General features: G+C 35.8%; 2 protein-coding genes across 4 annotated transcripts in view; both read right to left on the reverse strand.

Annotated features, from left to right (window-relative positions):
• The window catches only part of LOC128234421 (homeobox protein 5-like), a 43,930-nt gene extending 38,556 nt beyond the window's left edge, over positions 1-5,374 (reverse strand). Inside the window, exon 1 of one of the 3 annotated variants that reach the window (XM_052948657.1) lies at positions 5,142-5,374. The gene's annotated coding sequence lies outside the window, so the exon portion shown is untranslated. Of the gene's footprint in view, positions 1-709; positions 1,068-5,141 lie in introns of those variants that run through there. The other 2 variants (XM_052948658.1, XM_052948656.1) reach the window with 2 other exon arrangements.
• Positions 5,375-5,847: 473 nt separating this feature from the next.
• LOC128233595 (coiled-coil domain-containing protein 13-like) lies at positions 5,848-25,610 on the reverse strand. The gene is made up of 18 exons (XM_052947342.1): positions 25,427-25,610; positions 24,156-24,348; positions 23,563-23,631; positions 22,751-22,856; positions 21,832-21,977; positions 21,504-21,578; positions 21,083-21,202; positions 20,315-20,419; positions 19,582-19,737; positions 17,452-17,528; positions 16,117-16,216; positions 14,296-14,502; positions 11,588-11,769; positions 10,807-11,013; positions 9,889-10,014; positions 9,508-9,632; positions 9,038-9,152; positions 5,848-7,844 (listed from the first exon to the last, which is right to left on the reverse strand). The coding sequence occupies exons 2-18, from the start codon at positions 24,327-24,329 to the stop codon at positions 7,679-7,681; spliced, it is 2,256 nt and encodes a 751-aa protein (XP_052803302.1). The 5' UTR covers positions 24,330-24,348; positions 25,427-25,610; the 3' UTR covers positions 5,848-7,678.
• Between the last annotated feature and the right edge of the window lie 216 nt (positions 25,611-25,826).

Consider the following 25,826-nt stretch of genomic DNA (forward strand, 5'->3'; position numbering starts at 1 on the left):
AAAAAAAAAACACTAGTTAACTACACCTTTACAGTATTTTTAGCCAGTCCCTATGAAATTTGGGGAGGGGATGGAGGAAACACTTAGAAAGAAGACCCCAAAGGGCTCATATACTTTAGAGTCAATGGACACAGGATAACAGGCAAAAAATGTAAACAATTACTCACAAATCAATTGCGTAAAAATTCATGGATCCAAATATTCCTAATCAAAGACAACAAATGTAAAAGAAACATTGAAAAATGCATTTGCAAACATGAAAACTTTGTGTAAAATGTTTTTCTTGAAACAACTTTCTAATTTATGATCATAACCATACATGAAACCAGCCTATCGGTGTATACTATTTACTATTAAAAAGTGGCAGATTTTAATGTTTGTTTTCCGTGCTCACGAAATAAGAGCTTCGGGCCTTTTCAAATAAATGTCAAAACAATATGTGTTATATTAATCCAGTAAAACTCATGTACACAGACCTGAACATGAAAACTATCATATGTATGCAGCTGAAAAAGAAAAGCAGACAAAAGCAGAGAAAAAAGTCCCTAACAATTAGAGAACTATCCTCCTTAATGATCAGAAATCATTAAGAAATTGTCACAATGTATAGAAGATAATTAAACTTAAATTACACAATTTATAGAATGCTGTATTAAATTAAGTTAATTTTTGTACATCACCAAAATAAATAAATTTATCACAAAAATACCTGAGAAAAATTCCAACTAAATCTTCCACAGCAGTTTAAAGCACACATCTGGCTTAAAATTCTGCCGATAAAAAATCTGTGAGTTGTTTCAATAAATAATGAAAGAATCTTTCCACCTTTCTCTCATAAATCCAACTTTTCGGTTATCACTCAGGTAAAATATAAATCTGTCAGTCAGCAACAGAGAACTTATCCAGTACTACATCATATTTTGGAAGGTTTAATCTTTCCTCTACACTCTGTCTAAAATCAAAGGCAATATTGACTACAGCAAGAGCACTTAGTCACTCGGTAGGTGCTTTTCATTGGGTCAGTAATCAACGACAAACTTCTCCGCCTTTTGCGCCCGATTGTATCAATTCTATCGTAATGTCAAATATTTTATGAATAGAAAAATCCCTCCCCCTGTTCAATTACAAAACAGGGTGACTGCGCTAAAGAATTGTGTACAGAAAACGAAAAAGTAGTTAACTGGCTTACTGATGCATGTAACACAAAAATTAACATCCAAAATATTGTTAAACAGGCCGGTGAACATTACTACTCAAATGTTAAAATGCTTACTGTAATACAATGCAGGCTGTCATTGAAACATTGTAATGCAGTGCAATTTAATACTGCGGCATACTTCTGATGAGAAATAGTATACTATATTATACTTGATAAAGCTCTGAGTTGGATTTTGTTTTTCAAAAAACAACCTCATAGCTTATGGTTCAGGCTTGGTTAAATTACACACTAAAAACTTTTTTAAATTATATTAAATAAGAGGATTTTTCACTAGCGCTTCCGTTAAAGAAAGTTTGGAAGTATATTACTCCATACATGTGATAATTTCTTGGGTCGATTCCGGGACACTCGTCGTAATGTCAACGCACACTAGGGGGGTCCGGGATTTTTTTTTAAATGGGGAACATCTGTGGTGCATTCTAGAGCATATCTGGGGCTATTTTAGTCGTTTTAAACGTCGGGAAAATGTACCTATTTTGACTGCCAAGACGAATTTTTTACTTGACATGGTTGTTTTTTTTCTGCATTTTCTTGAAAAAATAAAACCACCAGATATTTTCCCAGGCTTTAAATGAAGTGCTAACCAGGAGGATATGCAGTCTACTTTCGGTTTCATCAAAACAGGAAATAAACAACTATACGGGCACCTGTTTTCCCGCGCTTTTGAGAACATGCGTTACAAAATATTTATTTTTTCATCACATTTAAAACGTTTGCAATTTATGACACACAACATTTTCCAGACGATAAAGAAGATTTTCCAGTCGATGAGCTTTTTTCCGTTTGCAGATGCATATAATTTTGATAAAGACGTGTCAACAATCGGCTGTATAAAGCGATCACGTGACTTACCATGGTCACGTGATTAAAGCATTATATATATAACCACCTGTAAACCCCATATCGTCAGTTTTATTTCGGCGTAAAAATACACACGATAGATCGGAAAAAATGTCAAAACACTAAAATTCCTCATGGACGCGTAAGTTGTTTAAAGTTGTTTAAAGTATAACGATGTATCGACTTTGAAATTTGAAAGGAATGTGGGATGTTTTCCGTGTTTTAATTTTGTTTTTTTACTCATTTTGTCACTTTCTTTGAACTTACCTTCATGCTCGTTTGTCGGTAAAATGTGTGAAAAATATCAATTCATCAGTTAAAAGCTATCATTCATAAGACCAAACAAATCCATATGAAAACAATGAATTTGTATACAAGAACCCTCCCCCACTCGTTAAGCACAACAATAGGCCGATAGATCAATTATCGGGTGATTGACGATGACCTCGACGACACACGTACCAATTAACGGATTAGTGTCAACATGTCCTGTGTTTTACGACCAGTGTCCCGGACAGGCAAAATAGCTGACTTACATTGGTAAAATAGGATAATCGATTCCGATTCCGAGATATTTTTTTTCGGTTTTTTTTTTATGACTTTCCGGGACAAACATGCACCCTCCGTGACTCCGTGACAGAGATACGATTTCCGGGACAATCCCGGACGTCCGGGACGTTATCACATGTATGATTACTCACTTAAAATACGCCAAAACTGGAGTCATTGGCAGTAAAAAAACTTCGGATAGTTTGGAGAAAAACAAAAGTGAAGGCTTAGAGGTTCAGAATATCAAAACCTGGTGTCAATGTTACATTATGGCCACATTTTCAATAAGTCTAGAAGTCAAATTAATTCTTTAAATACAATTTTGTGAAATTTGCAATTTATATTTACAAATTATTAATTATTTAACATTATAAGTATCTAATTGGAAAATTATAAGTATCTAGTTGGAAAAAAGTGGAAAATACTTAGTTTCCAGAGGCATAAACTTCCATTTTTCAGAGGAAAACTTCCAATATTAATGTTAAGGAATTTCTTACTTCCAGTTTCAAATTCTTAATGGAAGTCCTGGTTCACAGGCTATGAAACTTATGAAACGACCACAGAGCCAATGCCAATGCTGGCCATGTTATTCATCATTGTACAGTAAGTATAGGAGAATCACTCAACGATTATTAAAGCCAGAGTTTCAGGCCTTGCAAAACATGAGCATATTGTATTTGGCAACATGTGCACAACATTCTAGTTGATTATCTGTTTTTTAATTATGGCCAATTTTGAAGTTTTTGCACAATGATGCTTACAAAACACCAAGGCTAGGTAAAACAAAAGCTGTCACAGAGACAGCTAGTGGTCGCAATTAGCACAAGCCCGCAAGCCATGCACTGGTAAAATGTCTTTCGGGCTTGCTCAAATTCTGAATTTTATGTAGCAGGGCTTGTTCTAAAATTTGATGCCAAGCGCACGCTCGACTATTCCGCCACTTTTCGGTGTATGGATTGAAAAGTTTTGGCGAAACATGCATGGATCACTGTTAGATTAGATTTCAATGCAATACATGATGTGCTGAGATATTTACATAAATTGAATGGAAAATATTTGAGGTGGTACGCAAACTTTAACGTAAATTCTAAGTCGCAAAAGGAGCATAATTTTGTCAAAATGCTTGATAAGAGTTACCTCCTCCTGTGTACAGGTATGGGGTCTGATGGTGAACAAGCGTGCAAAGTTTCCATGCCAGATGTCAATGGACTTTGAAAATATTTGAGGTGGTACGCAAACTTTAACATAAATTCTAAGTCGAAGAAGGGGCATAATTTTGTCAAAATGCTTGATAGAGTTACCTCCTCTTATGTACAGGTTGGGGGCATGATGGTGAACGAGTGTGCAAAGTTTCAAAGCCAGATGTCAATATTTGAGGTGGTACATAAACTCTTACAAAAACTTTAACATTAGTGGTTACGCCGACGCTCGGGTGACTAGGATAGCTCTCCTTATTCTTCAAATAGTCGAGCTAAAAAGCAAAATTCTTCTTAAAGTAAAGTGTATATACATGTAAATAGGATTAAATGAAACCCATTTTGACAAACATGAACTGTCAGCTCAAGATTCAGATTGCTATTATTTTCACACCAGTGTCACAGACCTATAAACCAAGTTGTGTGCCACTGTTAAAAGTATTTCAAATAAATATTTGCAAATGAAAAACTTGATCACAGACCAATAAACCATGGATTGGAAACCACTAGATATCGGTGAAACTGTAACAGAGAATAATTTACCCACAATCCTAAGCCCATGCTTGGCAACAACTGGAAATTCTGCCAGTTCTTTAATCAGCAATGCGCGGTGATCTAAGAAATTTATATATAAATGTCAGTGCACTGACATGTAGCACATATATAAATAGTTATCATGGACATGTTATGATTCTCTTTGTACGCCCGGTTAGCTCAGTCGGTAGAGCGTTGGACTGTTAATCGGACAGCCCAGGTTCAATTCCCGGGCGGACCTGGTCACTTCTGTTGTGATTGGTTATGAAATCCTTTCTACGACCATTTGCACTGTACCACTGCCCCTGGCATGTACAGAAGTTGTCAGTTCCTTGCAGAAGTGAAGGCACCTAGTACTGGTTCACCGCCCAGGATAGGTGTGCGGTGGTTGAACTGTCACTCTGGGACCCTTCAATGTGCTCACGCCGGGACCCGGAGTATAAACTACTAACACCACCACCATGTTATGATTTAAAGGTCCATACCTAAGAGTGAGGGAGGGGTTCTTGTAAATTTATGACAGATATATACTACTGAATTCACCATTGCAATACGAACTCATTTCATTATTGGACACTTGAGATGTATTATTATAGTATTAATGATTTTCCTGCAAGCATCTGTCGTGGTGTGAATGACTTCGAGTACGAATAGCTGATACAAAATTCCTCTACTTGAACGGCTTAAATCCCTTGTCTATAATTGATAGAAATCGTTTTTGTATAAAGTAAAATACATTTAAAATCAAACATATACAATTATTTGAAATACCCACTGAAAGGCAATAAAATCTCAAAAAATACCTTTACTCCATTTCCAAGCGTTTACAAATACAAGATTCCGAACGGGCACCTGTCCAAGTCTAATTGAATGTTTAGCCTCCTTATCGGCTAAAAATATATCGAATGTTCCACAGCGGGGCAATTAAATACCTTTTAAAATCTATGCAGCTAGAAAAATTAATGAAATATTGTTTCTATAATTGAATTGATAACTTTTTCAACTTCATCAACTTCGGTTTAAAGATGGCGGTGCCTTTGACCTCTGACGTCATCCATTTCTAACCCCAAGAACGACTACCCTGTATCAGGGTGCCAAACTTTCCCGCCAAATGTCAAGCAACATCACCAATATTTAATATGCCATGTAAGACATAAACGACTTCATGTTCCTTTTGAATATTGATTTCTGTTGTATTGTTTAACTGTACTGATTTCTATGAGCGTTAAACCGAACTAAAATCTTGGTGAACGCTTGGCCCAGACTGGAACCGGCTTTATCAAACTATAAACTATGCATTTAAGACATGTATCAGGAAGTTTTCGTACATGTATACAAATACAGGATGTAGGTCAGACAGCGTGGCACACACATCACATGAACTTACTAAATTTGTGAGGTACATTCTGCGTAAATATAAAGGATCTAGTTCAGACCTGGGGTTAATACGAATATCATTATCACTCCCAAGTCATACATAGCCTGTCACAAAAATGACAAGAAAGGACACAATTTTATTCATATTTTATTTTAGTAATCACATCTTCCATCATTTTTAATTGAATAACAAATAATCTTCAAAGCCAACCAAATAAAATTTGCACATACAATAAATTATAAAATGATAAACCTATATCGTATACAACATGAAACTTGTTGGTATGCAATGACAACATTAAATCTCAGTAAAAGTAACAAGAAAATCAAACAAATTTAAACTTTACCATGTAGATCAATATATATTTGTGATAGCTATTTATGTTTGACTAAACTACACAGAAATGTTCTTTAAGTGTAAAAAGCAAACAATGTTAAATTATAAATGAATGATAAATTTAACAATCAGAAGAGACAGCAAATTGATTATTGAAGTTGTTCAATACCAGACAACTCTTGATTCAAATCAATGTCTGTTATAAGTGCTCTTACAAGATATATCTTTGGTACAAAAATATCTAACAAGGATTTTGAGTTTGAAGACTTCACGCACAAAGCAACACCAGCAATTTCTAGCAATGGATGGAATGTAAAAAAATAATACTATAAATAACATCACAGTAAAGAAAGCACATTCATTAGGGTATTCAATGTACAATACTTTAAAATGGTGATACCTGGTGATCCCATATTATTTGGTGTAATGTGAAGAGAAAGATCATGTTAATATTATACGTATACAAGTATTAAAAACTAACGGGTTTGACCTTGAAATATTGGATATTGGTCATTTCACTTCTGATTTTAGTTGAAATGAAGAAAAAATGCAAACTGCCATAAGATTATCTGTAATGATTATTCAGAGACATATTTTACATATTAGTAATCAGTAAGGAATACTCTTGACAATAATACCAAAATTACATGGGATTATCAGGTATCAACATTTAACATCATTGCCAATGGATGACTTGCCAAGCTTATATGTACATTAAATACCTTATATAATAAAATCTTTTCAAATAAATAGTCAAATTATTTTACAAATAAAAATGAAAATGAAACATCTTGAAAGCCAACAGAACATATTTGCATTATATTTAAAACTCACTGATATAAAGAAAAAAATCACATGACTTCGAATTCCTTTTCCCCATTATTTCAGCAAATGACACGCAGTACAGACAATGGTTTTTGCTAAAATGTAATTTTAAAACAACAGGATCTTTCTGAATGAAAATTTAAAAAAAAAAAAAATACTTAAAATAACAACACAAGCAGTCTTGCCTTTGAAGGGTTACCCTGGAACTTCTATTTCTTTTTCATTTCCAAGAATAAAACAGGGTTTTCATCGTGTATACAGGCCTTTAGAGTCAATGTATCAGAATCATATACGATCTTACATGAGTTGCCATTTAATACGAAACTTTACGAAACAAGTAACAAGCAACAAATATAAGATTATTTTTATCACATGAAGATTTTGTTTATTTTTTTGTTAAAAATTGATGCTAAGTGAGTATGGAGAAATGGCGTCAATGTGAACTTATACTATACTAATGCAGTAAAGAGAAAACCTAATGGTTGTATTACACTTGAAACATGCGACATGTCATAATATATGTCTATGAAATTTTTATTTCAACTGTCAAGTACAAAATTTACCAACGTACCCACTAGTACAGTTTTCAGTTTTTGTAAAACGTTACTTCAGTTTTCAGAGTTTTACAGGTACATAACTTTAGCTCTTTAACACTAACAGGTAAATAAATTGTTATAATTGTGTAATATAACATATTTCTAACTGCATTAAGCGCTTCCAAAGAATATACTGGCAAAACATACGCAACAACACAAAACATTATCAATATGATTTCATTTAAATATTTTTCCAATCTGTATGCTAGGTTCCATGAACAGTTTGTTTATATTGTCTTAACGCTTGTAGGAATACTTTTTTCGTCTCTTCTATGGTGTCACTATACACTTTCATATCTTCTTCTTTCGCCTTTAAAGTTGTCTTGAGAGCTGTCTTTAAGGCGTCATTCTCATCCCTCTGTATTTCAAGGCTTGAAAAGAACAAAAATGATTTATGGACAACTGCATCACAATATCACCACCATTGTCACCCTCGGTGCACTTATACCCTCTCCTTCATTGAGTACTATGGGACATTTCACTAGAATAATCTGTTAATGAAGAAAAGATATTGATGCAATTTCATGGGTGCCAAATGAGGACCTCTTCAGAATCTTAGCCAATGAATTTACATTGCTATTTTCTATATTTAGTAACAAAACCCCTGTATGACGTCCTGGTTATTCTTCTAATTTGAAGAGTATTTAATTGTAACATACAATTTCATTTGAAGAATAATTTTCTCCCCTACCTCATTAATATTCATAAAACCAGACTTTGTCAGTCAATTTTCCCATGATACTGATGTTGTCTAAACGGAATAAAGTAGCAGGGTTGCCGACGATGTACCACCACGAAAGGATGCAAAAAGTTTTCCCCAGTCTATCAATTGGTCTAATTTTGCAAATATTTAAAAAAGTTCTGGGACTCTATGCATATGTTTGTCATGCATACATGTCTACAAAAGCTCATGTGAATATCTTAATGTTGAAAATGAGTTTTAGAGAAAAACAGATTGCTTTTCAAATCATTAGTTTCAAAGTTTTACTTCATGGTAAATGAAACAAGAATGCTGCCAGTGGATAACAATGCTATCTGAACAAGGAGCATAACTTTATGAATATCTAACCAGTGAAATGGACTGGCTACTTATTTTTGTATTTGTTAACATCTTTGTTGTATGCCAATTTCAACATAAGTTGCTGCAGAGCGAACTCTTGCCTGTTGATTTTTTCCAATTAAACTAAAGAGCATAATTCGACAAATATTTAAGCTAATGTTATGGGCCTTGCCATCCATGAGCATATTGTCTCTGAAAGCATGAGTACCATTAGAAATCCTGAATGATTTCTGAGTTCTGCCCGAAGTTTTTGCCCTATGACAACGCAGACAACACATTTAGCTATCACAATACCCGGACTTTTTTTTTATGAATATTTTGAATTGTTTTCTGGTTCTGGCAGATGCTATAATTTTGTAATGACTGCAGCCAAACATTGACACTAAGGCTGTGATGATTCTCTAGTTTTCTTAGAGATGATTTAAAATGAAGGTGAAATTCTGTTTCCCCAGTGTTACATTCCCTGTTGCTGTCAATAAACCATTTGTTTCCTCTGATACATACTTAACAACAAGTTCTTCCATGGACATTTTGGATGGCTCCTCTTCCTCAGGCATCGTGGGAAGGCTGGTCACACTTCCTGTTAGTGCAGACTTCCTACGTGCTGACATGTTTCCAGCTGCAATACAAGAAATGGACCAGACATAGAGAATGATGATTAGATTTTGCAAAATAGATTTATATCACCTATTTCGAGAAAGTGCTCTCCATTTCCTGATAACTATCACTTCATCTAGTTCATACCATAAATATAGCAGTAATAATAGTTGCACATGAGTGAGTATGGTGCATGTGAGTATGGGTGAAGTCACCAAATGAGAAAAATTGATTTCCCTTGCGACCCAGTTTCCCGTTGAAATGTATGTCCACAAAATTTTGCATGAAAAAATGTCAACAAAATTGAATTTTTGGACATTATCAATGCTTTGTTTTGTTTAAAATCCAAACATAATGAAAACTAATTGAAACCCTACCTGAGCGCGTGGAGGCACTGCCGATGTTGACTCTGCCGATCTGTTTTTCAAGGTGAGCATTTTTCCGTCGCTGGTCCACCAAGTCCCGTTGACATTCCTGCAGCCTCACTGTGCTCTCGTCACACCTGGTTCAACAGGCAGGAAAGTAGCATTGAGTAACAGGCCTCAAAAAAGATCCCCACCATCTACCATTAAAACTCTTTTTTATTTCATCTGTTATAGGATTGATATAAGTCTCTCATAGTCCACTGAACTAAGTGGGTTGGTCAGATTAATTTTTACACAAGGTCTAGAAATAAACCTGAATCTTACCATGTATATATTTAACCCAGCACTTTAAAAGCGACATAATAAGATATAATTGTGTAAATAATTGAATACCTTGATTGTAGGATTTTTGTGAGTTCTGAAAGTTTATCCCTTTCAACCTCTGCTACCTGAGCAACTGTCTTGTATTCCTGACACTGGTACTGCAGCTGGGCCATCATCTGTTGATCCATAGGACGGCTGCAAAATATCAATGACTTGTTATGATATCTGAATATTTCAAAATTATCTTCACTCTGACTTTCCTATATTCTTGACACTGGTACTACTGTTGGGCCATCATCTGTTGATCCATAGGACGGCTGCAAAATATTAATGACTTGTTATGATATCTGAATATTTCACTAGTGTCTTCACTCTTCCACTGTCCCGTATTCTTGACACTGGTTCCATAACTTGACCATTATATGTTGATCCATGGAACAGCTGTACAGATTGTTTGAATTATTTGTTATGATATCTAAAATTCTAAATGTTAGTGACATCCTCATTTTGACCACCAGGCAAAACATTTATAAGAGTTATGGATCTTGCTGTACACGTGTGTATTGTCTCGGGAAAATATGTTTAAATATCTTGCATGGTCTTTGAGTTATGGCCGATGACGTCTCCATCATCAATGCCAAGGCTATGATAATAGCTCAACTTTTTGTCCAGAGCAGCTTAAAAAAAGACCATGGCATGTGAATGCAAATATTTATCCAGTTTTCTCAGTAAGCCAAGAGACAAATGTCTTTAAAATACATCCTATGTGTCTTGTCTCTGTGAAAATGTTGTTTACCATATAAGTATCTTGTATCTGAATATGGTTTCAGTGGCCAATAAGTGTTTTGCATGATTACCATACCAATAATGCTGAAAACCACACCCAGATTATGAGATACATAAAAGAAAACATTAAATTATATTAAAGTTTGAAAAAAAAAATGGCAAAGTGAACAAAATATCCATCAACGCCATCAGTTGTATCACCTTGCAGAAGCTGGCCTGTTAGCAGATGAAGGCCGGTTTCCTGAGGCAGGCCTATTTCCTGAAGCTGGCCTATTTCCTGAAGGAGGTCTGTTCCTTGATTGAGCCCGGGAAGGAGGTTTTACCATTTCAAGAGTGTTGGATCGGGAGAGAGGGGCCATGGTCGGGATTTCCCCACCAACAGGCATTGCACCTCCCATGTTGGACATTCTGAAAGTAATTGTGTTGTTCGCAAAGTCTGTAGTATAAAACATGACATAACTTTCAACCATATGTGGCAGAAATGGTCAGGAATAGTAAAAAATATGGTTTTATATGTAACAGACTGCACAAATTGTTAAGTGCACCTGTCGGGGTTCGAACCCACGACCTCTAGCTCTGCAGGCGGTCACTCTACCGTGTCGCTATTAAAGCTAGCTCCATAGCGAGACAGTATAAGTGCCGCTATATACATATTGAATACCCAGTTACACATATATCAATTTCAAAGATTTTTCACTATGCCTGCCTGATACTGCCTACAAAGATTTCAACATAATGTAAATCTACATTGGTCATGGAAAACTAGAATTTTGCCAATTGGAAATGCTGCTTGTGGGAGCACCCATCTTTTAAAAAAAAATAAATACCCAGTAGTAATATTTTGAATGAGATAGCCAATGCAGACATTTTCAAATGAAAACAATACCTTTTATAATGTTGGTTAAAATTATTAAATTATGATTTTATACTAATGACTGCGTCTATTCCATGCATTTTTTATTGTCCTTATTTGTTGTGTTACCTGGACTCAGGCTGAGGTGTCTCATTGCCGACCTGGTACTGTAGATCTATGGTCTCAAACCCTGTGGAAGGTCGACTGTCAATGATGACATTCTGGACGGACACGGGGGTAGCGCCCTCCAACTGTGACAGGTCCTGGTTACTCACGTTAAATAGCTTGTTGGCCTGGGCTCTCTGGATGTGCTGATAGATTAGAGGTGAACAGGTAAAAACATGATTATGATATAGACATAAAATTATGAAGTCTCTAAAATATAATGCCTGATTATTATGTATTACATCCAGAGGTCCTATATCTCAGAGATACTTAACGCTTGATTAACATATAAGGTTGATTGATTGATCAATGACTGCAGAAAAACTGTTCAGCTGATATAGCAGACAATCAATTTGCATAAATCTGCAGTTTCATTAGTACCTAATAGTATAACAAATAATTCAGCAAATTTTCAAGCTTTGATAAATGTTAATCATGAACAATTATATTCATCAATATATAAACAGTATTGTAGCAAAGTGGCAGCAAATTGTGTAAACTGTAGAAGGCAGAGAACTGTCATATGAAAGCTACCAAAAATGTACATGACCAACCAATTATGGTAAAAATTCAAATCAGTCATTGATCAATGGCCCAATTACTGCATAGATGCAGGGCCCAAATAGTGCATTGGTCAGTGGCCAGAATACTTCATTGGTTAAGGATCCAATTTCAGCATTCATCAAGAGACCAAATCCTTCATTGGTCAAAGGCCCTGAATACTTCATCTGACAACAACCTGGTTTAAGTATCAGGCAAGCGCCAAACACTACATTGGTCAAGGACCTGATTACTACCTTGGTCAAGGACCTGACTACTACATTGGTCAAGGACCTGACTACTACATTGGTCAAGGACCTGACTACTACCTTGGCCAAGGACCTGACTACTACATTGGTCAAGGACCTGACTACTACCTTGGCCAAGGACCTGACTACTACATTGGTCAAGGACCTGACTACTACATTGGTCAAGGACCTGACTACTACCTTGGTCAAGGACCTGACTACTACATTGGTCAAGGACCTGACTACTACATTGGTCAAGGACCTGACTACTACATTGGTCAAGGACCTGACTACTACCTTGGTCAAGAACCTGACTACTACCTTGGTCAAGGACCTGACTACTACCTTAGTCAAGGACCTGACTACTACCTTGGTCAAGGACCTGACTACTACCTTGGTCAAGGACCTGACTACTACCTTGGTCAAGGACCTGACTACTACATTGGTCAAGGACCTGACTACTACCTTGGTCAAGGACCTGACTACTACCTTGGTCAAGGACCTGACTACTACCTTGGTCAAGGACCTGACTACTACCTTGGTCAAGGACCTGACTACTACCTTGGTCAAGGACCTGACTACTACCTTGGTCAAGGACCTGACTTCTACCTTGGTCAAGGACCTGACTACTACACTGGTCAAGGACCTGACTACTACCTTGGTCAAGGACCTGACTACTACCTTGGTCAAGGACCTGACTACTACCTTGGTCAAGGACCTGACTACTACCTTGGTCAAGGACCTGACTACTACCTTGGTCAAGGACCTGACTACTACCTTGGTCAAGGACCTGACTACTACATTGGTCAAGGACCTGACTACTACCTTGGTCAAGGACCTGACTACTACATTGGTCAAGGACCTGACTACTACCTTGGTCAAGGACCTGACTACTACATTGTTCAAGGACCTAGCTACTACCTTGGTCAAGGACCTGACTACTACATTGGTCAAGGACCTGACTACTACCTTGGTCAAGGACCTGACTACTACATTGGTCAAGGACCTGACTACTACCTTGGTCAAGGACCTGACTACTACATTGGTCAAGGACCTGACTACTACCTTGGTCAAGGACCTGACTACTACATTGGTCAAGGACCTGGCTACTACCTTGGTCAAGGACCTGACTACTACCTTGGTCAAGGACCTGACTACTACCTTGGTCAAGGACCTGACTACTACCTTGGTCAAGGACCTGACTACTACCTTTGTCAAGGACCTGACTACTACCTTGGTCAAGGACCTGACTACTACATTGGTCAAGGACCTGACTACTACATTGGTCAAGGACCTGACTACTACCTTGGTCAAGGACCTGACTACTACATTGGTCAAGGACCTGACTACTACCTTGGTCAAGGACCTGACTACTACATTGGTCAAGGACCTGACTTCTACCTTGGCCAAGGACCTGACTACTACATTGGTCAAGGACCTGACTACTACCTTGGTCAAGGACCTGACTACTACCTTGGTCAAGGACCTGACTACTACATTGGTCAAGGACCTGACTACTACATTGGTCAAGGACCTGACTACTACATTGGTCAAGGACCTGACTACTACCTTGGTCAAGGACCTGACTACTACCTTGGTCAAGGACCTGACTACTACATTGGTCAAGGACCTGACTACTACATTGGTCAAGGACCTGACTACTACATTGGTCAAGGACCTGACTACTACCTTGGTCAAGGACCTGACTACTACCTTGGTCAAGGACCTGACTACTACATTGGTCAAGGACCCAAGTATTTGGTCCGACATCAGCATTGGCCAAAAGGCCCCTTTTTCTGCATTGATCAAGGGCACGATAGTTTTATCAGTACTGGGCTTGAGCTAATTTCAACCAATGAATACTTGTAAAAGTTGGATACTTACGGCCAGTTTAAGCTGCTGTATCTCATTCTCGAGGACCTTGACCTTATTCTCCTTGTCTCCCACGATGACCTTGAGCTGCTCCACTACGTTGTTCTCGTGCTGCTGTTTTGCCGCCATCTCGTTGATCTGGTGTTGTTGCTCTAGCTTTATGTTGTGTTGGTTCTTCTGGGCCTCATCTAATTGCTGCCGTAGCTTTGTCTGTTCTTTCTGTGATGATATGAGATTGACATATAACTAACATTATGTATAGAAGTAATGGCATAGATATCGGGTGTTATTGCTCCAGCTTCATGTTGTGTTGTTTCTCCTTGGATCTGACCAACTACTGCCATAGCTTTGAGTGCCCTTTCTTTAGGGTAAAAAATGAAGTAATAATATCAAAACTCAACAAACAGCAAACTTAGAATCAACTGACTTGCAGTCATCCCATATAATATATGTTAACACATATCCCTAAAAAAAGGAACAAAACTGCTTTTTTAATCACAAATTTCCAATATATCATATCAATTTAAAGGATTTTCTATATATTTTGATTCCATTCTTTTCACATAATGCACTGTATATGTAGTAAGCTACAAATGAACAAAAAATATTATTTATGAACCTTTGAACTCTCCCAATGAAAAAATGACAAAAGAATAAGTCTAAGGTAACATTTAAACATATGAACTGACTCTAAATTCAAGACAGCAATGCAACAGCAATTTTAAGACATTAATATACAAATATCACACGGCTATGTTGCCATGGTATGTCACATCACTGCTGACAAGTCGAAATGTGTGAAGGAAATGTAGTGACAGTGATAACACAAATATCAATACAGTAACTTCATGAGTCACATGCTTTTTACCATTATATATCATGTTCATGTTCAATTTCAACACCCTACTTTTAATCAAATTCTTTTCCGAAACATACAAGGATACTATTTCATTCTATATAAAACATACAAACTGTAAATAATACATGAAATTGCTTCCTTATTTCCTTCTATGTTTGTCTATAAATTGCATCACCAAGCTTGTTTGCTGGGAAATTGTCATGTAACAAGAAAATGTCTAAAAAAAAATTTTTTATATGAAGCTCCATTTATATCAGTCAACTCTTTAATAAGTGGTTTGTTTGAATTGACAATGACATTCAATTTTTTACGGTAAGTAAATGAACTTAACATCTTGAACAGTCTTTTAATTAAAAATACAACATAAAAATTGTCGTAATTTCTCAGTATACAAAGGGCATTAAATCGAAAATATTTAGGCATAAGTTACAGAACAAGTTACACAAGAGTGTATTGTTTATGTTACTGTGAGGAAGTTTAGAAAGTATGAATTTGATATCTTGAACAGCTGATAAGTTATTAATAAAAAAAAATGTGTACAGACAAGATGGATGGACAGGGTCATTACTTTAGGGCATCAAAAAAAATGTAGGTGCCTCAAAATTAGGAGTTAAGTGCTTTCTTTCTTACACAGTCCAAACATTGGCCAGTATATTATGTGATACACTACTTCAAAATCGAATAATATTTTCATTACTAAATCAAGTTCTACAAATTGTTCTGGTTTATTTAGAAAAAATTGACCAATCTGTTAAAATATGTTGTTTTTTTAAGTGAAATTGCAAGTTAAAGTATGGAATATCATCTGTAACAGAACTTTTTGAAGTTCCCTCGACTGGGATTTTCCCAAGTCTTGAGCTTTGAATGACAATACTCACACAGGATTTTTAAGCAATCAACTTTGGTAAAAACTTAAGCTTATAATGATTTTTATAAACTAACTAAATATAAACTATTTTTGAACCAATAAGTACCATGAGTGCCTCAATGAGTTCGTTGTCATGTTCGTTCTTCTGCAGCAACTGGGGCACCTGTTTTTTCAGTGACTTTATCTCGTTGGAAAGCACCTGGTTCCTACATCAGAAAGGATACTCTGTCATCATCAAAGTAAACAGCTGTACAGGTACAAACATTTTATAATGAAGCACCTATATTAAATAATGGGCCAATTGTTCAAACTTCATCAAAGTTAACAAAACGTTAACAATATCATAGTTAACTTTAAAAGGAGAAAAAAGGGTCAGAACTTCATTAAAATTAATAACATTGTTTACAACTTCATTGTTAACTTTGAAAGGTGAAAAAAATTATGATATGTTCATATATCTAAATAAAACATTTACAGCTGAAAAAGTTGCCGATATCCTTGTTAGAAATTCTGCAGTTAACAAGTGTGTTCATGAAAATTCCAGAGCAACACAGATATGAAAGAAAACCAGAATGGAGTTAAAACATTGTAAACTTTAACATAGTCCTGAATAATTGGCCCAGTATACATTCAAATAATGAGAGAGTACTTCATCACAGGCTTTTCAGCTCAGCCAAATAAAAATGTAAGGGGTAGGATCTATTTTGACAAAATAGTAGAAAACATGATTCGCAAACTCTTACTAATTACGACTGTCATAATGTTTCTTATAAAGCTTAATTATTCAAGCAATTCAAGGTCCAAAACTCTGACGTGACTTGGGTGACATGGCTGGTTACTGAACATGGCCAAGATATTCGGCCCATACACAAATTATCTAAGTTCAGTGATCAGTAGGAAACTAAGGATTCATTACATCAATTTTGTTCAGTCTTAAGAATATTTCCATACAAATCTCAACATTCAATGTTTAATGCCATAGACCTACTTTGGTAAAGTTTTGATAAAACTAAACTCAGAATGATTACTGAAGTTGTTGACAATTTTATGGCCATGATCGGACCACATGACAGCTTGGTTTTGTTTAAATTGTCTAGAACCTAGCGCTGCAACCTCACGAGGTAATCAGTGAAAAAAGAAGACAATCTTTAATTGTAGGAAAATGTGGAGACCCTGGAAAGCCAATCTTAATCAACTTACAATTACAATGAATCAATATTTCTTTCCCAACACAGTTCACTTTATTGTGTTTCCAACATTTTGCAATATTTAAGTTGCTATGCCTACTAACCTGCTTTGAGGCACATCCAGTTTGTGTTTCAGGGCAAAGAAATCTTATACTAACCAGTTTGTGTTTAAGGGAAAGTTATCCTATATATATACTAACCTGGTTTTAGACACATCCAGATTGTGTTTGAGGGCAAAGTTATCCTATACTAACCTGGTTTTAGACACATCCAGTTTGTGTTTCAGGGCAAAGTTATCCTCTTCTAATGCCTCCTTCTCAGCTGCCATTTTCTGCAAATAATATTAAAAACGAAATTGTTCAGGATAAAGGTTCATTTTTAAGGCCTGCAATTATTCCAGTTAAACACCACAGATATCAAGCTAGAGATCCTACCATCCCCCCAAAAATATTCTGAAAATCTTAAATGCATTATCATCTATACAGCAAACCAATTTGACAGAGGAGATTTTTTTAGTTTGCATATGCATTTGAACTGTAAATCTTTCTATGAAAAGCAGTTATTATGCAAAAAAACCAGACACGTTTCCTGCACTATAATTTTCCTGTCTGGATATCTCTCTTGATTTTAACTATGGAAATGAAATTTAAACATTTCACAGGTATTTAGTTTTTGATATCATGAAAACTACAATAAAACCTCCTTGAATTTGAAAATTACCCTCCAGTCCAGACTAAGAGAAGATTTACAACTCAACTAGAACTCCGCGAGTCGGATGTGTTGCCTGACGAATTATTTACTGTCGACATTATAGCTGTTAGATTGGCATTTTATTCATTTATAGACAATGATGTTGCCATTTAACTTTCAAGTGTAGGTGGCATTTGATAGTTTACGAGATATGCCACGGACAAAACCTAAGCAAGAAAATTAACAAAGGGCAATAACTCTAAAAATATGGCAGCAAGAGTAACGGTTCTTGTGCACTGCACTTGCCCTCAATGAGATCTATCTAGCTATGAAGTTTCAAGTTGATACCTCTTATATTCTTCAAGATATGCCCCGGACAAAACTAACAAAGGGCAATAACTCTAAAAATATGGCAGCAAGAGTTACGGTTCTTGTGCACTGCACTTGCCCTCAATGAGATCTATCTAGCTATGAAGTTTCAAGTTGATACCTCTTTTATTCTTCAAGATATGCCCCAGACAAAACTTTAAGCATGAAAATTAACAAAGGGCAATAACTCTAAACATATAGATGCAAGAGTTACGGTTTTTGTGCACTGCACTTTCCCTCAATCAGATATACCTACGGAATAAGTTTCAGGTTGATACCTCCTATAGTTTACGAGATATGCCACGGACAAAACCTAAGCAAGAAAATTAACAAAGGGCAATAACTCTAAAAATATGGAAGCAAGAGTTACGGTTCTTGTGCACTGCACTTGTCCTCAATGATATCTATCTAGCTATGAAGTTTCAAGTTGATACCTCTTATATTCTTCAAGATATGCCCCGGACAAAACTTTAAGCATGAAAATTAACAAAGGGTAATAACTTTAAAACTAAGAAAGCAATGGTCACTGTTATTGTGCACTGCACTTGCCCTCCATGAGATCTATCTACATATGAAGTTTCAAGTTGATACCTCTTATATTCTTCAAGATATGCCCCGGACAAAACTTTAAGCATGAAAATTAACAAAGGGTAATAACTTTAAAACTAAGAAAGCAATGGTCACTGTTATTGTGCACTGCACTTGCCCTCCATGAGATCTATCTACATATGAAGTTTCAAGTTGATAACTCTTATATTCTACAAGATATGCCCCGGACAAAACTTTAAGCATGAAAAATAACAAACGGCAATAACTCTAAAAATATGGAAGCAAGAGTAACAGCTCATGTGCACTGCACTTGCCCTCAATTAGATTTATCTACATATGAAATTTCAAGTTGATACCACTAATAGTTTAGGAGATATACCCCGGAAAAGCGAAAATGGGACGCGGACGCCGACGCCGCCACCGACGCCGCCGACAAAAGTAACCCATATATGTCGTCTTTTCAGGCGACACAAAAACAATCATTCTCCTTTCATACAGTCACACATCAATTTATATTTATTTCGAGCAAAATGTGGAAAAAAGGGCTTGTTTTAATTATAAACATCATGAAAAATTCAAAAATTCAGAATTAAATTATTTTAGGCTTTAACTATAAAATTACGTTAAAATGAGTATCTGCCAGTTACTGTTTGGTGTTTGTCCATAAAATTATGTAAATTAACTCAATTTCAAGTTTTAAAAAAAAACATTGCCAACAAATCTGTTAGTGTGTTCCTTAAACATTTCACCCATTGCAAATCAGTGAATTTTCCCACCTCTTGTGCGTCTTTCTTTTCCTTCTCAATCTTCTTGAGCTGTTCCTTGTGCCTGTCAATGGCGGAGCGTTTTTTACCCCCCATCATTTCACCCTCTAAGTCCGTAGATGACACATTGCCCTGAAGACGTTGGACTTCCTGCTTTAGCTCCTCGTTCTGAAAGACAGGATCAGAATGTAAAATAGAGAGGCAGCAAAATGCTGCTTGTATGTGTGTTTGTATGTGCGCGTAAATGTGTATGTGTACATGTATATGTACATGAATGTGTATGTGGACATGTATGTGAACGTGAATATGAACAGTATGTATGTGTAGGTGTATGTGTATATGTACGTAAATGTGTTCGTGTAAGATATTTAAGTTAAAATTAACATCTTTATTGTATGCAGGACCCATACAAATTTGTGATCAAGGTAATACAGGCTTGTGAAGGTTTCGTTCAAAAGGAGTGGGAATGATATCTACAAAATCATGAGGAAACTTAAGGTTTCCCAAACATGTTTTAAAGCAAATGGCAACATCAAGAATCTTGATTCAAGATGTACGGGTAGCTCTACACACTAAGTAAATGTAAGACTTAATAACCTCACTTATGACTTGCACGTTTTAATGTTTTTCTTCTCAGTGATTGACCAAACACTTTCCAAATTAAAGAGATAACCAGTTTGAAATCTGGCAAGCTTATTCTTGGTTGTTCGCCACATGTAAACTATTATATTTCTTCTACACTAACCTTTTGCTGAAGCTGAAGGATGGTTTGAGCCCGGCCTCTCCAACTGGTGGTGGAGTTCAGACACTGTTGTACACTCACATTGTCTCCTATTTCTTGGGATAAGGCCTGAAATAAAACACACAATTTCAAAAACTTTTCTTTTTCTATTACATATTGAGCCAATTATTCAGGACTTTGTAAACATATTTATGATTGCTCACTTTCAATCTTTACTTCTTCGGAAATTTCATATGTGATCTGCAGTTCTTCTTAGAAAGTTTGCAACCTTTATTTCAGTTGTGCTTGTTTCATTTAAAGATATGAGTGCATCATAAAATATTTCACCTTTCAAAGTTTTTACAAAATACAATTAATTTAATAATAGATTTCGGCTTGTATATCTAGTTAAATTTTTTCTATCACATGAAGAAAATCTCTCCCATCACTACACCATAGCTCTTCAAAGATTATTTTTCATAAAAAAAACAAGTGCACCACAGATGGAACGCAAAAGGATGTCTTTTTGTTTTTTTTATTCCATCAAGGAGCATAACACAACAATTATCAAAGCCAGAGTTATCGGCTCTGATTAATATTGGGTGTATTGTCTCTGGGAACATTTGCACCATTTTGATTTGAATATCTTGAACAGTTTTTCAGCTATGGCCAAGGTCTAAGATTTTGCACAGCGACGCCGATGATGACACTGGCGACAAGAACACCAAGGCTATGACTTTATTTCTTAAAATAACAGACACGCTTCTTTGAAAAAAAGTCAGAAAACGCTACCTTTGTGACCATTCTGAGCTCCTGTTTAAGCGAGGTGTTACTGTTACGGTAGTCAATCATCTTAGACTCCATCTGTCTCAGCTTGTCCTGTAGAACCTTGATCTCACCTGGGTCTTCAGTCTGCAGAAGAAAAATATGTCTCTTATACATATTTGAGTCCATGCATCAAATAAAGCATTTTTGAATAATTGAAAGTATTTTTTTCAAATGAATAGTATAATTTTCTTAACCAATGATATCACTGTATCTTCAAGTATGTTTATATGTTGTTACTTGCCTGTGCATGATTCCATAATTCTAAATACTGTTTCAAGTTATTATAATCTGTTTTAAGCTAGGAAACTTTTTGTAATTAAAATATTCAATCATATTTTGTAAAACCAGTGCTGTATGGAAACATTAATATAGTAACATATGATACCTTTTCATCTATACTGGACCGAAGACTCAAGGTGGAGGCCCTTATGGACTTGTTGTCACTGTTCGAACTTGTGACCTGTAACGAAAAGTCATGCAATAAGAACATGGAAGATTATCTTCTCGCTGAACACATTAAATATAGTTTACTTAGTAAGAGTTCATTCATTAAAACCATATTTAAATACAAATAAACATACTTTGATAATTAAATAACACACACATAAAATTCAACGCTTAACATAAGATCTAAAAAATTCATCTTTAAAATCACACGACACACATCCTGTCCCGGTGTAACATGGACTGCTTGAGACATCAACCATTTCTACCTGTTGCTGTAGTTGTTGACATTTCTTGGCAAGTTGTCGGCCCTTGTTTTTCTCCGACTCAAGTTCAGCGGTGAGTTCTCTGACCTTTTTGGACAGTTCCACAATCTTGGTCCCTGCAGTCTCATTTGTGACTGGACCTCCGGTGGCTAAAAAGAAAATCAGTCTCATAAATAAACACACAATAATCAGTTGACATTTTGAGTACATGTAGAATTAAAGAAGAACCCAAATGCTCATCAGTTGTATTTTTCATTTGAACAAGGGGCATAACTCAACAATTATTGAAGCCTGAGTTATGGATCTTGCTATACATGTAAATTTTGTCTCTGGCAACATGTAAACAATGGGTCATTTAAAAATCTTGAACGTTTTTTTAGGTAAAGCGAAGGTTTAACATTTTGCATGGCAACACTAACGCTATCACAATACCTCAACTATATGTTTTTGAAACAGACATGCTTAAAATTAATCAAAATTAGTGTTGCAGGATTCATGGTGTAGTTCAATACTTACTTGCAAATTTCCTCAAGCATGCTATATTTGATAACTTATGGCAGATCCTATGTATATTATTTTGAAAATTGATTATGATGTAGAACAGAATTTAAAAAACAACATTTTAATATAAGTATCATTCTGAACTCTATATTTCAACTTGTTATGATATGACATGATATGACATGATCTCAAGACAATGTTTTCATTGCCCAGTTAAAGACTCCTGGGTGAGATTTCATCGAGAATTCTTAAACTGGAATTGTATTTACGAGAATCTTTCAATAGGGTAATTCTACTGTTGAAAATCCCGGTATGAAACCACTCGTATTATATTTGATGAAACAAGGCCCTGTTTCAATGAACATTGTTTACAAGCATGATCATATCACACGATTTTGCAGTAGCAATTAAGTGAACTCACCCGCAAGAGCAGCCTTTTCCTCCTCCCTTTTTTTCTTAAGGTTACGCAGCTCAAAGTCTCTCTCACTGAGGAGCTTGTATACACGACCGTTCTCATCCTTCAACTCCTGAACAGAATATGAGATATACGATAATCTTTTGTTCAATAAAACATTGAGACAAATTTTATTACACATGTTTCACTCCTCATTTAGCCTAGCCCTTTTCAGGTTAGGTAGCTCGAAGTCTCTATCAACGAGGAGCTTGTATAAATATATATATATGCATGAGACCATCTTCATCCTTAAATACCTACAGTGTTAGTTGAACTGTTGGGTGCTGAAGCCTAAAAACATGTGTGGTGCTGTAGTCTTAAAACATGTGACAACTAAGGCTGTCGCCCTATACCATGGATCATTCATGTAGCCGAAATGTGTAAGTTAACCCGAACCGCTTTGACACCAAAGTCGTAAAAAGCAACAGCCTGAGAAACTGTCGATGTCGCATTAATGAGACGTAGAAGTTACTTTTATTAATATGTTTGGCACAGAAATAGTTAAACAAGTTGAAAACACTTCCCTTTGTTTCTGGTGAAAACAACATGTTTAACTGATGTGGTAAACTGACATTGGTGCCAACAGTTGAGAAGAAATTTTACGAAGTTTTAGTTGAAATAACATTACATTTATAGATTTGGTGCACATTAATTAAAAATCCACTAAAACAAATAAACCAGCTACCATCATTATTTGTTCTACATTGTCTCCAAAACAGTATTTAAAACATTTTCAGTTCATAGCGAACATTTGTAACAGTTGGAACAATAATTCTTACCCGGATTTGTTCATTCAAGTGGTCTACTAGTTCGTCAGACAGATAGTTGTTCTTCTTTGGCTCTGTAAGCTAGAAAAGATTATGATATATCATACTGGATAGATAACATGAATATTGTACAAGTACAATGAAATAGTAACAATTTCAGTAATAGTTACTCAACCCACTATTTGAGTTATTAACCTGAATGTGAAGTGCAAGTTGTATACTTCCAATTAAAGGGCCAATGGGTGTAAATTGCAATCACTGTTTCACACCATATTGTCAAGGACAGTGTTCAATAACTAGCGGGCAGATAAGTGAAAATCATTTTGTAATTTATATATATGCTACATATTGCACTGCAGACAATTGTATAAAACATTGATACCCGGTAACAACATCTGATTTGCCAAATTAATTTTGAAAATGACTCAATAGACTAACACATTCAAGATCATTTTATTTAAAGAAAAGGCAAACTGAACAATAAAATAAAGGTAAATAATTTCTTGTAACCTTAAAATATCACAAAAGACAGTTTTTACATCACCTTTATCCAAACATTCAAAGCCAATCAATTTTACAACACAATTCCAAGCTTTCTTACATACTTTTAAGTCTAGTTGGTCTGACACACCAAAGGCAGAGTTTCCTGAAGATATCAAGGAGGCTGTTTTAGCTCGCTGCTGTTCTTCCTTGCGTTGTTTTCTTCTAAGAAGCTTCTGTTGTTGTTGCTCTTGTAGCAGTTGGAACTGGCTTTTCAGATTTTCTTCCGCTGTTGCCATTGTTCATTACAAGGTCATTCTTAAAAAAAAAAGATGAGAGATAGTAAGAATAAATTTCTAAAAAGAGATTTTCAATCACATGCCAAAAAGGATTCAGTCTCACTCAAACCAACCTAAGTAGTGCCTGAACAGCTAGGCATTACAGGAGTTCTGGACCAGCCCATATGCTTGTCCTGTTGATATTATTATTCACTTACTTATTGTGAATAATTTTAATAGAATGATTTTAGTGGCCTTATCTTACACATAGAGTATTAAATTCCTGGTGGATTCCATCCATTTACCAGCTTGAAGAATCTGGGCGAAATCATCCACTGATTTGGGTCAGGATGTCTTTTAAAATTCTGGAGCTAAAGACAGAGTGTAAGCTTGAGGGGGGTTTTCTCGACAGGGGAATTGCCCAATGGGGTGTTAGAACCCAGTACCTTTCGACCTGCAGTCAACACGACCACAGCAACACTATAAATGCTAGCCCAACAGCAAGGCTGTTGAAAGTGCCCTATATGGCTGACACTACACTCCTCCCTGTGTTACCTATTTCGAACTGGACAAGAACCCCCTAAACCTGGATTCGCTGACCTCAACAAGTTCCGTTACTGACTGTTAGTGTTCCATTTAATCATGTACGACCAAATTACTTTTTACACTAAAAAAGCACAAGAAAGAGTGTATTCCCCAACTGCATTTTGAATGCCGAACCTTTCAACATGCAGTCAACATGACAACTGTATTGCTATAAAAGTTAGTTCAACCGCAAGGCTGTTGGAGGTGCCTATATGGCTGACACTACAGTCTAATTCACAGATTATTATTTGATGGGCTAATGACCACAGAAGTTATGGATGAGGTATCAGATCCAGAGCTTAATTGCAATTTTAATATCATTACTCAATACTGAGTAAATCACAAAATGAGTTAAGACTTAACTTTTTAACTTAACTTTAACTTAAAGATAAAACATTGTGACATTTCATTTTTAACCTTTTTTTCTACGAGAATAAGAATGATCAATAAAATATATTCTAACAAATTGCGTTTCAATTAAAATATACAAAACAACAACACACATTTTCTTATGCCAATCGTTCAAAACTTACATTTTTTTCTCGAAAAAAAATCCGGAATCTTTGTCCGTCGATGCTATTGTCTATCTCAGATTATTATACGACCTCTTAGTGGGCATCACAATTATTAATATACTGTACAGTAATGTAAAGTAGCTCGACTACCGTAAATTGGTCGTTTTAGGTGATACAACATGGCGGCGACCATGCAAAAAAGTTTATTGGAGGCTCTGGATGCGATTCGAACACATGAAATTGAAACGACAACTCGTGTTTTGTCATGGTCTTCGCCTAAAGGATTTGGAAATCTTGGTAATGGTTTTAATATTGCTCTAACTTCGAGTTTATAGACGAAAGTCAACAAAGGAGAAACACATTTTTGGTGTCTATCTTGAAAACAAATTATGAAAATTTTATAGTTGAAGCATAAAAA

This window comes from Mya arenaria, chromosome 5, assembly GCF_026914265.1.
Source record: "Mya arenaria isolate MELC-2E11 chromosome 5, ASM2691426v1".
In the NCBI taxonomy this organism is placed as follows: Eukaryota; Metazoa; Mollusca; class Bivalvia; order Myida; family Myidae; genus Mya; species Mya arenaria.